This window comes from Leucoraja erinacea, chromosome 39 (genome assembly GCF_028641065.1).
Source record: "Leucoraja erinacea ecotype New England chromosome 39, Leri_hhj_1, whole genome shotgun sequence".
Taxonomy (NCBI): Eukaryota; Metazoa; Chordata; class Chondrichthyes; order Rajiformes; family Rajidae; genus Leucoraja; species Leucoraja erinaceus.
In genome coordinates, this window is record NC_073415.1 from 69,836 (window position 1) to 85,906 (window position 16,071).

The window sequence follows — 16,071 nt, forward strand, 5'->3', positions numbered from 1 at the left end:
GACTGGTGGCCACTGATGAAGAGTTGGTCAGAATTGGGGTGGCACGGTGGCGCAGCGGTAGAGTTGCTGCCTCACAGAGCCAGAGGCCCGGGTTCGATCCCAACTACGGGTGCTGTCTGTATGGAGTTTGCACGTTCCCCCCGTGACCTGCGTGGGTTTTCTCCAGAATCTCCGGTTTCCTCCCACACTCCAAAGACGTGCAGGTTTGTAGGTTAATTGGCTTGGCTTGGCCTAGTGCGTGTAGGATAGGATAGTGTGTGGGGGTCGCTGGTCGGTGCGGACTGAGTGGGCCGAAGGGCCTGTTTCCGTGCTGTATCTCTAAACTAAACTAAGCTAAAATTGAACTCTGAGTCTGCAGCCATACAGGTGAAGAGGTGGCATAACTCCATGGGACACTGCGTGGAAAGCCCAGGGTCACCTGTCGGCAGGTGGTGTTCGAGATCTACAAGGCAGGGGGTGCAGTGCAAGGAGAGGACAGTTATTCTGTGTTTTTCTCGGGGAGTGTTTTGCAGAAGGGGGGGGGGGGTGCCTCTGAGGGAAGGAGTGGTTTGTGGGCCTTGACCTTAGGATCTGGTCATGGCCTGCAAGGCCGGGGTTTATTGCCCATCCCCAATCACAAGGGGCCATGAACTGCCCACCCAAACCACCACTGTCCCTCTGGTGAAGGTGTTTCATAGTACTGCTGGCACAGAACATAGACCTTAGAACATAGAACACAGAACACAGAACATGGAACATGGAACATTGAACATAGAACATGGAACATGGAACATGGAACATAGAACATGGAACATTGAACATAGAACACAGAACATGGAACATTGAACATAGAACATAGAACACAGAACATAGAACACAGAAACATAGACACATAGAACATAGAACATAGAACATAGAACATAGAACATAGAACATAGAACATTGAACATTGAACATAGAACATGGAACATAGAACATGGAACATTGAACATAGAACATTGAACACAGAACATGGAACATGGAACATGAACATAGAACATAGAACATGGAACATTGAACATTGAACATAGAACATAGAATATAGAACATTGAACATAGAACATAGAACACAGAACACAGAACATGGAACATAGAACATTGAACATAGAACATTGAACATAGAACATTGAACATAGAACATAACATTGAACATTGAACATTGAACATAGAACATTGAACATAGAACATAGAACACAGAACACAGAACACAGAACACGGAACATGGAACATGGAACACAGAACATGGAACATGGAACATGGAACACAGAACATGGAACATGGAACATAGAACACAGAACACGGAACATGGAACATAGTTTCTGTTCCAGATTACTTTATAGAAGGAACATAGATATAGCCCATAGACCAAAATTTTACTGAAGCCAATTAACCTACAAACCTGTACGTCTTTGGAGTGTGGGAGAAAACTGGAGAACCCGGAGAAAACCCACGCAGTCACGGGGAGACCGTACAAACTCCGTACAGACAGCACCCGTAGTCAGGATGGAACCCAGGTCTCCGACGCTGTGAGGCAGCAACTCTACCGCTGCACCACCGTGCCGCCCGACAAATGTTTTTTTAATGAAAATCTCAGCTGGATGACTCTGTGAGGACAGTTGTCCTTGAGTTGATCCACTTGTACATACCATCACATTAGCACCATGGGTGCCCAGTTACCCACTGCCCCCTGGTGGGGAAGAGCGTAAATGGCACAGGTGCCCAGCAATGGCGAGATAGGTACCTCAGGCAGCAGGTACCTTCCCCCCACCGCCCTCTGTCTAAAAAATATTGCCCCGCACCCCTCCTTTCAACTTTGCCCCTCTCATCCTTAAAGCTCTGCCCACTAGATGTTGACTTTACAATCCTGGGCAAAAAAAGGCTGTGACTGTCTATCCTCTCTGTGCCTCTCATAATGTTATAAACGTCTATCAGATCTCCTCTCAATTTTTTCCCCCTCCCCCCCCCCCCCCCCCCCCCCCCCCCCCCCCCCCCCCCCCCCCCCCCCCCCCCCCCCCCACCCCCCCCCCCCCCCCCCCCCCCCCCCCCCCCCCCATTGCAAAAAACTGAAAACAATCCAAGTCCGTTCAAGTTCAGAAGACTAGTTTGTCCGGCCCCAGCAGAGGGAGCGAGTGAATGGCGGGACCACTGTCCGGCCAAGTGTACCGGGGCACGGGGAAGGATGGGATGGGAAAGGTTTAAATGGGAAGGGATGGGAAGAGTTGGGATGGGAAGGGATGGAACAGGAAGAGATGGGATGAGATAAAATGGGAAAAGTTGGGATGGGAAGGGTTGGGATGAGAAGTAATGGAACGGGAAGAGATGGAATGGGGATGGGATGGGAAGGGTTGGAACGGGAAGGAATGGGATAGGATGGGAAAGAATGAAAAAGGTTGGGATGGGATGGAAAGAGTTGGGATGGGATGGGAAGTGATGGAACGGGAAGGGATGGAATGGGGATGGGATGGGAATGTTTGAGTCGGGAAGGGATGGAATAGGAGGGGACTGAAAAGGTTGGGATGGGATGGGATGGGAAGGGGATTGGATGGGGGAAGGTTTGAGGGGAAGGGGTGGAATAGGAGGGGATGGAGAAGGTTGGGATGGGATGGGAAGGGGATTGGATGGGAAGGGATGGGACAGGAGGTCCTTATGTCACCTCAATCATTGCCCCTCTCTACACAGGCTGGGCTGAAGAAGGGTTCCAACGTCACCCATTCCTTCTCTCCAGAGATGCTGCCTGTCCCACTCAGTTACTGCAGCATTTTAGTTTGGTTGAGAGATACAGTGTGGAAACAGGCCCTTCAACCCACATATTCTTCCCGACCAGCGATCCCCGCACACTAACACTATCCTGCACACACTAGGGACAATTTACAATTCATACCAAGCCAATCAACCTACAAACCTGGATTGTGGGAGGAAACCGGAGTACCCGGGGAAAACCCACGCAGGTCATGGGGAGAACGTACAAACTCCGTACAGACAGCACCCGTGGTCAGGATTGAACCCGGGTCTCTGGCGCTGTGAGGCAGCAACTCTACCGCTGCGCCCCCGTGCTGCCCCCTTGTGGATCTTCGGTGTAAACCAGCATCAGCGGTTCCTTCCCCCACACGCCTACTGGTCACTACACAACTGGTCAGCCAGACCCTGGGGCCAATGGGATGTGCAGCCACAGACACTGACCTGAGGCCAACCCCTCCCTCTCTTGTGTTTCAGAGACCGGGCCGGCAGCCCCGACTGGCTGGAGCGGTGGGGTCACCACAGCCAGAGAGCCCAAGCCCAGGCTGCCCAGCGGGGGTCCCAGCGCTGCCCTGGACCCCCGAACCAGCACCACCCAGCACCGCCAGCTGACCACCGCCCCTCACCAGGTAACGTCTGGGGGGGATGGGGAACACTCTCACTAGGGGTGGGCAAGGGGGGAGGGGAGGAGATGGGGCAGGTGGGGGGGAGGGGGAGGGGGAGGGGGAGGGGGGGGGGGAGAGAGAAGGAGGGCCTCCTCTCCCCCTAACAGGTCCCCTCTCTTATGTCTAATTTTAAATCTCTACAACAGTGCGTTTATTTTATTTGTGTGTGGCAATGGCAACTCAAATTTCACTTTCACCCCCTTTGTGCATAGAAACATAGACAACAGGTGCAGGAGTAGGCCCACCATTCAATGTGGTCATGGCTGATCATCCACAATCAGTACCCCGTTCCTGCTCCCCATCCCCTCTTATTTTTAGCCCTATCTAGCTCTCAGAAAGCATCCGAGAACCGGCCTCCATCGAGGCAGGGAACTCACAACTCTCTGTGAGAAAAAGTGTTTCCTCGTCTCTGTTCTAAATGGCTTACTCAAATGGCTAAATGGGAGAGGGGCGAGGGGTGAGGACAGGTGGGGAGAGGGGTGGGGACAGGTGTGGGGAGAGGGTGGGATTAGGGGTGGCGAGAGGGGTGGGTGAGGGGTGGGGACAGGTGGGGTGAGGGGTGGGTTGAGGACAGGTGGGGAGAGGGGTGAGGGGTGGGGTGAGGACAGGTGGGGGGAGGGGTGGGGACAGGTGGGGAGAGGGGTGGGTGAGGACAGGTGGGGTTAGGGGGGAAGGGGTGGTGGGGGGGGGAGGGGGGGGGGGGTTTAGGGGTGTGGGGCGGGGGGGGGTGGTCGACACAGTTGGGTCTTGCACCATGCGTTGTGGAGCATCATGCCCACCAGAGGCCAGGCAGTGGGTGGGGAGGAGTGAGCGAGGGGCGGTAGTGCCGGGCAATGCCCACAGAGGGCACCAGCGAGCAGCGCCAACTCCCCCTCCCCCTCACACAAGGGGGTATATAACCCACCCGCTTGTGTCCATCCAGCCACACGCACCCTGGGAGGAGATCTGTGCCAGGGCCTCCAACACCAGCCGGCTGTTTGACGGACTGTGCCAGGGAGCGGGCACTGGATTACCACCAGAGGTGAGCACTCATCACCCTGAGACCATGCGATCCTGAGCACTGATCATGGCTGATCCATCTCTCCCTCCTAACCCCACTCCCATGCCATCTCCCCATAACCACTGACACCCGCACTAATCAAGAATCTATCTATCTCTGCCTAAAACATAAACCCTCCACAGCCTTCTGGGGCAATGAATTCCACAGATTCACCACCCTCTGACTAGGATGGCACGGTGGCGCAGCGGTAGAGTTGCTGCCTCGCAGCGCCAGAGACCTGGGTTCCATCCCGACTACGGGCACTGTCTGTACGGAGTTTGCACGTTCTCCTCGTGACCAGCGTGGGTTTTCTCCGAGATCTTCGGTTTCCTCCCGCACTCCAAAGACGTGCAGGTTTGTAGGTTAATTGGCTTGGTGTAAATGTGTAAATTGTCCCTTGTTTGTGTAGGGTGGTGTTAGTGTGCGGGGATCGCAGCTCAGTGGGCCGAAGGGCCTGTTTCCGCGCTGTATCTCTGAACTAAACTAAAGAAATCCCTCCTCATGTCCTTCCTAAAGGTACGTCCTTTTATTCTGAAGCTGTGGCCTCTGGTCCTGGACTCTCTAACTAGTGGAAACATCCTCTGGGGCCGCCTCCGTGCCCGGGTGGTGTTAGAGAGGGTCTACGCCCTGTCCACAGGCACCCTGGGGGGTTTCTGGGACCGCTGGGTACCACGGCGGGGTGGAATGTGTCCTTAATAACGATGGTGATATAGTCGTTCCAGAATATTTGTATTATTTGTTCTCTGGTGGTTGCTTTGTTTTGAGGAATTTCATTTGTAAATAATATTGTAAATACGGGAATAAATCTATTTTTGGTTTAAAAAGAAAAGTGGGAACATCCTCTCCACGTCCTAGACTTGAGGAGGAGAGGGGTGGGTCACAGCACTGATGGATGGGGTTGTTGTACTGCAGGATGTGATTGCATATTCGACCGGGCTCTTGGCCGGCCGCTCCGTGTGGAAGGACACGCCGTGGGAGGAGAGGATCGAGTCTGTATCCCGCCTACTGATGGGCGTGGAGGAGGCTGCCCTCTCCTGGGGCAGCATCGGCCCCGCACACAGGCCCAGGATCATCGCCAACGAGGAGATGGGTAAACCCACAGAGGGGTGGTACGGGGGAGAGAGGGGTGGCAGCCCAGCCCAGCTCAGCTCAGCCTAGCCCAGCCCAGCCCAGCTCAGTCCAGCTCAGCCCAGCTCAGCTCAGCCTAGCCCAGCCCAGCTCAGCTCAGCCCAGCCCAGCCCAGCTCAGCCCAGCTCAGCTCAGCTCAGCTCAGCTCAGCTCAGCTCAGCCCAGTTCAGCTCAGCCCAGTTCAGTTCAGCTCAGCTCAGCCCAGCCCAGCTCAGCTCAGCCCAGTTCAGCTCCGCCCAGCTCAGCTCAGCTCAGCTCAGCTCAGCTCAGCTCAGCTCAGCCCAGCCCAGCTCAGCTCAGCCCAGCCCAGCCCAGCTCAGCTCAGCAGCTCAGCTCAGCCCAGCTCAGCTCAGCCCAGTTCAGCTCAGCCCAGCCCAGCTCAGCCCAGCTCAGCTCAGCCCAGCCCAGCTCAGCTCAGCCCAGCTCAGCTCAGCCCAGTTCCAGCCCAGCTCAGCTCAGCCCAGCTTAGCTCAGCTCAGCCCAGCTCAGCCCAGCTCAGCTCAGCTCAGCTCAGCTCAGCCCAGCTCAGCCCAGTTCAGTTCAGCCCAGCTCAGCTCAGTTCAGCTCAGCCCAGCTCAGCCCAGTTCAGCTCAGCCCAGCTCAGCTCGGCTCAGTTCAGCCCAGCTCAGCCCAGCCCAGCTCAACTCAGCTCAGCTCAGCTCAGCTCAGCTCAGCCCAGCTCAGCTCAGCTCAGCTCAGCCCAGCCCAGCTCAGCTCAGCTCAGCTCAGCTCAGCTCAGCTCAGCCCAGCTCAGCTCAGCTCAGCCCAGCCCAGCTCAGCCCAGCTCAGCTCAGCTCAGCTCAGCTCAGCTCAGCCCAGCTCAGCTCAGCCCAGCTCAGCCCCGCCCAGCCCCGCCCAGCCCAGCCCAGCCCAGCCCAGCTCAGCTTAGCTCAGCCCAGCCCAGCTCAGCTCAGCTCAGGTCACCCCCTCCCCCGGTGATCGGTCACTGGTCACCCTTGATCTAGGCCCGAGGGTCACTACTCTACAGCCAAGAGCTGGAATGGGAGCGATGGGCTGAAGGGTCTCCCACCCTCGGGTAGGGAGGGGGAAGTGGCCAATCACAGAGAAAGCTCAGCCTGAACCAGCTCACTGCAGCGGGTGGAGGGAGTGGAGTGGAGTGTGGAGTGGGTGTAGACCAAAGATAGTCCAGGTGGATACAGGTGATGGAGGGGGGGGGGAAGGGGGGGGGGAGGATGGTGGTGGTAGGGGATGTAGAGGGGGGGTAATGCCAGGGATGGAGGGGACGATGCTGATGGGGGAGGGCCTGACCTCTCTGACCCTCTCTGACCTCCGTCCTGTCTCCCAGACCTACAGGTGGTCCGTGTGGAGGGCGCCCCCGGAGGCGACCGCGTGCGGCTACAGGCCGGTGGCAACATGGTGGAGGTGGACTGGAGGACGGGAACCAACACCTCGGGTAAACGCACTGACTGCTCACCCAGAGACACCCCCCTCTACCCCCCCCCCCCTCCCGCACACACCCCACCCGACCATCCCCCACCCAGAGATACCCACACACCCCCCACCTCACATGCACATAGTCAGTTCAGGGCACCATGTTATAGGAAAGATATTGTTAAGCTTGAAAGTGTTCAGAAAATATTTACCAGGATGTTGCCAGGACTAGAGGGTGTGAGCTACAGGGAGAGGTTGAATAGTCAGAGGGTGGTGAATCGGTGGAATTCTTCACCACAGAAGGCTGTGAAGGCCAAGAGTGAATATTTTTAAGGCAGAGATAGATAGATGATTAGTACGGGTGTCAGAGGTTATGGGAGAAGGCAGGAGAATGGGGTTAGGAGGGAGACACAGATCAGCCATGATTGAATGGCGGAGTGGTCTTGATGGGCCGAATGGCCTAATTCTACTCCTATTTCTTATGATCTTATGACAGCATCTCCGGAGAGAAGGAATGGGAGATGTTTCGGGTCGAGACCCTTCTTCAGACTGAGAGTCAGGGGAGAGGGGAACGAGAGATATAGACCTTGATGCAGAGAGATGTAGAACAAATGAACGAAAGATCTGCAAAAAACTAACGATGATAAAGGAATCTGGCCATTGTAAGCTGTGGGCTGGGTGAAAACGAGTTACTGACAACGAGACTCCACAAGGTGACTTTGAAGCTGGTGGTTTTTGCTCATCTCCATCTCCACACTCTCACAGGTTCTGCCGTTGTTGCCTTCATTGTCTACCGCAACATGGAGTCCATGCTGCAGGGAGCGCTCTACAGTAACGAGGAGAGCGGCGGCCGGCACGGAGACTTCCAACTCCAATCCGAGGTGATATCGGCCGCACTGCGACTCTCGGGGAACTCCAGCGCCTCCGTGGCCGTGAGGCTCGTCCTGAAGCATCAACAGGTGTGTCCGGTGAACCCGCGTGGGGAGGAACTGCAGACGCTGGTTTAAACCGAAGATAGACACAAAAAAATGTCGGGACAGGCAGCATCTCTGGAGAGAAACAATGGGCGACGTTTCTGGTCGAGAACTATCAGAAAGATCCTGCTGGCTTCGGGGAATGTTGAACATAAACAAACGTCACTGGACAGTCGGCAAACAAACTGCCACAGTTGATAGAGTTGGGAGATACAGAGCAGAAACAGGCCCTTCGGCCCACCGAGTCCGTACTGACCAGCAATCCCCACAGACTGACACTATCCTACACACACACACACACACACACACACACTGGGGATAATTTACAATTTTACCAAAGCCGATTAACCTACAAACCTGTACGTCTTTGGAGTGTGGGAGGAAGCAGGGGGCACCTGGAGAAAACCCACGCAGGTCAAGGGGAGAACGTACAAACTCCATACAGGCAGCACCCATAGTCAGGATCGAACCCGGGTCTCTGGCGCTGTGAGGCAGCAACTCTGGAGTACATTGCAAGATAGAACTAATGTGAACGTGTGATCGCTGGTCAGCACGGACTCGATGGGCCGAAGGGAAGTATCTCTAAACTAAACTAAATGGCCGAAGATAGACACAAAAAGCTGGAGTAACTCATCCGGGTCAGGCAGCATCTCTGGAGAGAAGGAATAGATGACGTTTCGGGTTGGAACCCTTCTTCAGACTGGAGAAGGGACTCGGCCCAAAACGTCACCTATTCCTTTTCTCCAGAAATACTGCCTGACGTGCCGAGTTACTCCAGCTTTCTGCGTTTAACCGTTTCTTAAACGTTTGGATAGTCCCAGCCTCAACTACCTCCTCTGGCAGCTTGTTCCATACACCCACCACCCTCTGTGTGAAAACGTTACTCTTCAGATTCCCAGTACATCATTTCCCCTTCACCTTCAAGTTCAAGTTCAAGTTTAAGTGAGTTTATTGTCATGTGTCCCTGTATAGGACAATGATATTCCTGCTTTGCTTCAGCACACAGAACATAGTAGGCATTGACTACAAAACACATGAATAAATAAACTGATAAAGTGCAAAAACAGATAATGGGCTATTAATGTTCAGAGTTTTGTCCGAGCCAGGTTTAATAGCCTGATGGCTGTGGGGAAGTAGCTATTCCTGAACCTGGTCGTTGCAGTCTTCAGGCTCCTGTACCTTTTACCTGAAGGTAGCGGGGAGATGAGTGTGTGGCCAGGATGGTGTGGGTCTTTGATGATACTGCCAGCCTTTTTGAGGCAGCGACTGCGATATCCTTGAACCTATGTCCTCTGGTCCTCAAAATTTGAATTGAAATAGAATTGAATTGTGTTTGTTGGTGTTATGGCACGGTGCCTGGGCAGAGATCTAATATTCTGAAGAAGGGTTCCGGCCCGAAACGTTGCCTATTTCCATCGCTTCCTGCCACACCGGCTGAGTTTCTCCAGCATTTCTTGTGTACCAGAGATCTAACATGTCGCCTCGTGTTCTACAGGCATCGACCACAAGAGGGAGAGTATCGTGTGTGTACTGGAGTCAGGCTGCGGCCTGGCATGGCTGGTCGACTAGGGGCTGTGTCTTAGTGCAGTCCAACAGTAGCCATACCACATGCCACTGCCAACATCTCTCCAGCTTTGCCATCTTGATGGCCTTCACCGAGAAGGTATGTGCTCACCCCTTCCTGCCGTTCCCCCTCTTACCCCCCTCAGTTCAGTTTATTGTCACGTGTACCGAGGTACCTGTACAGTGAAAAGCTTTTGTTGCGTGCTAACCAGCCAGCGGAAGGGACCAGTGGAACGTCCCTTGCGGCCAGGGTCTGGAGGGCAAGGACGCCCGCAACTCCACCTAGGGTCCGTAGGGGGAGGAGTGGTTCTGCTTTCAGTGGCTGGAGGACTGGTGATGGGATCTAGGGAGTGGGCAGGGCTGAAGATGTCCTGGTTGGGTTGCTCCTGGGCCTGGCCAAGCTGGCCATCCGCGAGTCACAATGCCAGGCGGAAGAGGGCTTTGCCCGCGCCAGATGCTTGCCCCTTTTCTGGGGTTACGTCCGCACCCGGGTGGTACTAGAGAGGGATATCGTTGTATATTTGTAAGGATTGTAACATGGTCGTTTGAAAATTTAGATTTGAAAATTTGGTGATTATGGCTGGTGTGTTATAGCCCTGATCCACGGTACGAGTTCATTCCAAGAGCTCACCCCAGTTTAAAAAAAATCAAACTCGTGTTAAGCACGGAGAATGAACGTAGCGGGTACGTTGGAGCTCGGGGACGTCTCTTAGCGCTAACGGCAGGTACTCGGGAAGACTCGCTAACGGCAGGTAAGCACGGGAAGACTCGTGAAGAGTTTTCAACATGATGTAAAATGTCCACGAGAGCCCCGAGTACCGACGAGCGGCCATTACTGTAAATCTCCGAATCAGGCAAACTCGGGAGAGCTCTTGGAATGAACTCGTACCGTGGGACAGGGCTTTGACCACCGTTTTCTTTAGGTTTTTGTATCGTGATCATATTTAAATCAATTATTTTTTGATACAAAATATAAAACCAGCCAGCGGAAAGACAAGACGTGATTACAGTCGAGCGGCAGGGTGCCGCAGCGGGTAGAGCTGCTGCCTCACAGCGCCCGACACCCGGGCTCAATCCAGACCTCGGATGCTGCCTGTGTGGAGTTTGCACGTTCTCCTTGTGATCACGTGGGTTATCTCCGGGTGCTCCAGTTACCTCCCACATTCCAAAGACGCGCGGGTTTGTAGGTAAATTGCCCCCAGTGTGTAGGGAGCGGGTGGGAAAGTGGGATAGCATAAAACTAGTGTGAACGGGTGATCGATGGTCGGCTTGGACTTGATGGGCTGAAGGGCCTGTTTCCATGCTGTAAAAGTAAACTAAACCATTCCTTTCCCCACTCGCACTCCCTTTCTCTGCACTTAGTTTAGTTTAGAGATACAACGCGGACACAGGCCCTTCAGCCCACCGAGTCCGTGCTAACCAGCGATCTCTGCACACTACCACTAATCAAGTTCAAGTTCAAGTTCCATTTATTGCCACATGCGCCAATTGCTACAATGAGATTTGAGTTGCCGTACAGTCATAAGATGGACATCCCCACACAGCGGAATCTACGTTTCCCACTGAGGGAAGGCAATAATGTTCAGTCCACTTCCTCATTTTTCACCCATGGTCAGGGCCTTCTAGGGATAATTTACAATTTAATCAAAGCCAATTAACCTACAGACCTGTACATCTTTGGAGTGTGGGAGGAAATCGAAGATCTCGGAGAAAACCCACGCAGGTCACGGGGAGAACGTACAAACTCCGTACAGACAGCGCCCGTAGTCGGGATGGAACGTGGGTCTCGGGCGCTGTGAGGCAGCAACTCTACCGTGGCACCCACCGTGCCATCTCACCCTAACCGTTTATCTCAGTGATTTTCAGACCTAACCCCTGTCTTGTGTTGCACCCAGCTGCAGAGTCATCGGCACGATGCCCTCTCCGTGATATCCTTCATCGGGATCCCGGTATCACTGGCATGCCTCCTGCTTGCCCTCGCCACCTTCACCTTCTGCCCGCAGGCCAGGAACTCGGTCAGTGCCACCCACACCCAGCTCTGCCTCAGCCTCTTCCTTGCCGAGCTCCTCTTCATCGTGGCCATCAAGAGAACGGCCAACCAGGTGAGGAACTGGGGAGACGCCCACCATGTTGCGGTCTATCCACCTCACGTCGTTCGAAATAGAAGTCGAGATGTTTCGTTAGAAAGGCGATGAGAATGCCCTCAAAAAATGAAAGGCTTGGATAGAGTGGATAGAGTCATAGATCATACAGTGCAGAAACAGGCCCTTCGGCCCAACTCGCCCACACCGGCCAACAATGTCCCAGCTACCCTAGTCCCACTTGCTTGCGTTTGGTCCATAGCCCTCCAAACCTGTCCTATCCATGCACCTGTCAAACTGTTTCTTAAACGATGGGATCGTCCCAGCCTCAACTACCCCCTCTGGCAGCTTGTTCCATACAACCTTTGTGTGAAAAAGTTACCCCTCGGATTCCTATTAAATCTTTTCCCCTTCACCTTGAACCCATGTCCTCTGGTCCTCCGGGTCCTCTGGAGAGGATGTTTCCACTAGTGGGAGAGTCCAGGACCAGAGGTCACAGCCTCAGAATTGAAGAACGTACCTTTAGAAAGCAGATGAGGAGGAATTTCTTTACTCAGAGGGTGGTGAATCTGTGGAATTCTTTGCCACAGAAGGCTGTGGAGACCAAGTCACCGGGTATTTTTAAGGCAGAGATGGATAGATTATTGATTAGTACGGGTGTCAGGGGTTATGGAGAGAAGGCAGGAGAATGGAGTTAGTGGGGAGAGATAGATCAGCCATGATTGAATGGCGGAGTAGACTTGATGGGCCGAATGGCCTAGTTCTGCTCCTATCACATGACCTTATGAGACCTGGGGCAGGTCACAGACCGCTGTGGAGGCCAAGTCAATGGGTGTTTTTAAAGCGGAGATTGTCAAGGTCTTGATTAGTAGGGCATCAAAGATTACGGGGAGAAGGCAGGAGAATGGGGTTGAGAAGGAAAGATAGATCAGCCATGATGGGATAACAGAGTAGAATCTAATGGCCTAATGTTGCCCCTATGACTTATGAATTGATGAGATTCAGAAGATATTGGTGTGGCTGCATTTGATCAGTTTTGGTCACCCTGCTGTAGGAAAATAGACAAAAATGGTGGAGTAACTCAGCGGGTCAGGAAGCATCTCTGGAGACAATAGACAATAGACAATAGGTGCAGGAGGAGGCCATTTGGCCCTTCGAGCCAGCACCGCCATTCAATGTGATCATGGTTGATCATCCCCAATCAGTACCCCGTTCCTGCCTTCTCCCCATATCCCCTGACTCTGCTATTTTTAAGAGCCCTATCTAGCTCTCTCTTGAACGCATCCAGAGAGCCGGCCTCCACCGGCTTCTGAGGCAGAGAATTCCACAGACTCACCACTCTCTGTGAGAAGAAGTGTTTCCTCATCTCCATTCTAAATGGCTTACTGCTTATTCTTAAACTGTGTGGCCTCTGGTTCTGGACTCCCCCAACATTGGGAACATGTTTCCTGCCTCTAGTGTGTCTAAACCCTTAACAATCTTATATGTTTCAAAGGAGGGAAGGACCAAGTGGTGTTTGGGGTCGAGACTCTTCTTCAGACAATTATAAGGAGGATGTCACTGAGGGAGAAAGATATCAGAGATTTCCATGGATGTCACGAGCTGTTGAAGACCTGAGCTATAGGGAGAGGTTGGATTGGGCAGGGTTGGACTTTATTCCTTGGAGCTCACAAGGATATGGGGTGATCTTACGCATCTGCAGAAGATCATGAGAGAATAAATAAGGTCTTTTACCCAGCGTAGGGGAATCGAGAACCAGAGAACATGGGTTTAAGGAGAGAGGGGAAAGATGCAATGGGAATCTGAGGGGCAACATTTTCACGTATAGGGCGGTGGGTATATGGAGCGAGCTGCCAGAGGCTGTAACTGAGACAGGTACAATAACACGATTTAAAAGACATTTGCAAGGGTGGACGGATAGGAAGAATTTAGAGGGATATGGACCAAGCACAGGCAAATGAGACAAGTGGCATCTTGGCTGGCAAGGAAGGGTTGGGCCGAAAGGCCTGATTCCCCACTGTATGTCTATGACTCTCCAAAACTTTAGTGATTGTGAAACTTAATAATACAATTAATAGCCTTTATTATTAATATTAATCAATTGTTATTATTATATTATTATTATTATTACCAGTAATATTTTTTATATTTGGCTACCAACATTACAGAGGAAAAAACATGCAAACTCCACACTGGCAGTGCCCAGAGTCGGGATCGAAGCTGTATCTCTGGAGAGAAGGAATAGGTGACGATTCCGGTATTCCTTCTCTCCAGAGATGCTGCCTGTCCTGCTGAGTTACTCCAGCTTTGTGTATCATCTTCGGTTTAAACCAGCATCTGAAGTTCCTTCCTACACAAATTAAATAACTTCATCTCATCAGTCCGACATGTGGACTGGAGATACTGTGGCTTCACAGAGGGTACGGTGATTGTTGGTCAGTGGTGACTCGATGGGTTGAAGGGCCTGTTTCCACGCGGTATCTCCAAACTAGTGTTGCCAACTGTCCCGTATTAGCCGGGACATCCCGTATATTGGGCTAAATTGGTTTGTCCTGTACGGGACAGCCCCTGTCCCGTATTTGACCGCTACTACTCTGGTCGAGGGGACTGTCGGGTCAGAGCGCCCCGTCCGGCCCCGCCTCACCTGTCCCGACGTAGTGCAGCCCGTGGAGTGCAGCAGCAGCAGCAGCAGCGCCTCGCCCGTCGGTCGGCAGCCAGGCCAGCTGTCCGACCTTCGGACCTTCGCTTACCACCGACACTACCACCCCTCCTTCTCATGGCCGATCATCGGTTCATGAGTTGGACGGGGCGCTGGACTTTGCGCGTGGCATCGCGTGGCTCGGGCCAAAACTCCTCAGCTGGCCCGCCGGCTGGGCTTTGTGTACAGTCCAGCACCCGGGGCCAACTCATCATTCACCCAGACACGGCCGAGTCGGTCAACGAATTGCCTTCGGGAATTTGTCCCGTACTTGGACCTTTTGTCCCTTATTTGGGAGTGAGAATGTCGGCGACCCTACTGTCAATGAAACTTATACAATCTTAACCCGAAAGGTCACCCATTCCTTCTCTCCAGAGATGCTGCCTGTCCCGCTGAGTTACTCCGGCATTTCATGTCTATCCCAAAGTGTCTTAAGCGCAACTAAAATATCTGCTTCCACCACCACCTTCGCTGCCAAGAGAATGAAACCATAGAGGTCTAAGTGGGAGCAACAATCACCACAGGTAAATGGACTGAACCAAGGAGCTGGATGGTCACCCCTGTCCCACCTTGATTGTGTTTCTTTGGTCTTCCAGATCGTGTGTGGGGTGGTGGCAGGGTGCCTGCATTACCTGTTCCTGGCTGCCTTCACCTGGATGAGTTTGGAATCCTTTCAGCTCTACGTCATGGTCAAAAACCTGAAGAAGATGCGGGTGTCCAGTTCCGGCCACACGGGCAAGCTTGTCTACGCCGTGGGATACGGGTGCCCCGCGCTGGTGGTCACCCTCTCCGCACTCATATACCCCGGCGGATACGGCTCGCAGCACAAGTGAATATCTTACCTTGATGCAGGGGGGACTTATCTTGACAGAGGGTGGTGGGTGATTGGAACAAGCTGCCATAGGAGGTAGTTGAGGCTGGGACTATAACAACATTTAAATGACATTTGGACAGATACATGGATAGGACAGGTTTGGAGGGACATGGACCAAATGCAGGCAGGTGGGACTAGTGTAGCTGGGACATGTTGGCCGGTGTGGGCAAGTTGGGCCGACGGGCCTGTTTCCACTCTATGACAAGGCAGCATCCACAACCTCAGGAGGAACTTTGCTCTCATCTCCCGTTGAGACGTTCCTGGGGTGAGGGGGTCCCCAGGGTAGGACAGAGTGTTGGGGAATCCTATACCGCCTACCCCACTCAGGAGTTTCACTCTGAATGGGAGGGGTGTGGGCTGCCCCGATCGGGAGCTCCCCCTTCTCCTGCTCCCCGCCTAGTCAATATTAATCACCTTGCACAATGTGTTTCCCTTTGGGTTTCAGCTGCTGGTTACAGGTGGAGAATGGCTTCATTTGGAGCTTCCTCGGACCAGTTTACTTCATCATTTTGGTAATAATTCTACATATATATTTAAATTATTATTATTATTGGTGTTATTATAATTATTGCTATTATTACTATTATGATTGTTATTGTTATTGTTGTTATTATTGTTGTTATGTTATTATTATTATTATTGCTATTATAATTGTTATTATTGTCATTATGATTGGTGGTGTTATTATTATTGTTGTTGTTATTTTGGTGTTATTATTATTATTATTAAATGTTAATATTATTATTGTTATTGTTGTTGTTATTATTGTCGTTGTTATTGTTATTGTTATTGTTGTTATTGTTATTATTTATTGTTATTTTTATTATTATTATACAATAGACTTCTTCCGTGTGGCGTGCACAGCCTAAGTTGTAGGACAACTTGTTCTATTTGATCTTCCGT

The 16,071-nt window shown here is 52.4% G+C and overlaps 1 protein-coding gene across 1 annotated transcript in view; it reads left to right on the forward strand.

Moving 5' to 3' along the window:
- The window catches only part of LOC129714564 (adhesion G protein-coupled receptor E2-like), a 39,368-nt gene that overhangs the window by 12,132 nt on the left and 11,165 nt on the right, over nucleotides 1-16,071 (forward strand). Inside the window, exons 8-16 of the mRNA XM_055664272.1 lie at nucleotides 3,232-3,383; nucleotides 4,342-4,440; nucleotides 5,371-5,548; nucleotides 6,893-7,000; nucleotides 7,744-7,937; nucleotides 9,448-9,615; nucleotides 11,411-11,617; nucleotides 14,891-15,123; nucleotides 15,614-15,680. Coding sequence (XP_055520247.1) covers nucleotides 3,232-3,383; nucleotides 4,342-4,440; nucleotides 5,371-5,548; nucleotides 6,893-7,000; nucleotides 7,744-7,937; nucleotides 9,448-9,615; nucleotides 11,411-11,617; nucleotides 14,891-15,123; nucleotides 15,614-15,680 — 1,406 coding nt within the window. The remainder of the gene's footprint in view (nucleotides 1-3,231; nucleotides 3,384-4,341; nucleotides 4,441-5,370; nucleotides 5,549-6,892; nucleotides 7,001-7,743; nucleotides 7,938-9,447; nucleotides 9,616-11,410; nucleotides 11,618-14,890; nucleotides 15,124-15,613; nucleotides 15,681-16,071) is intronic.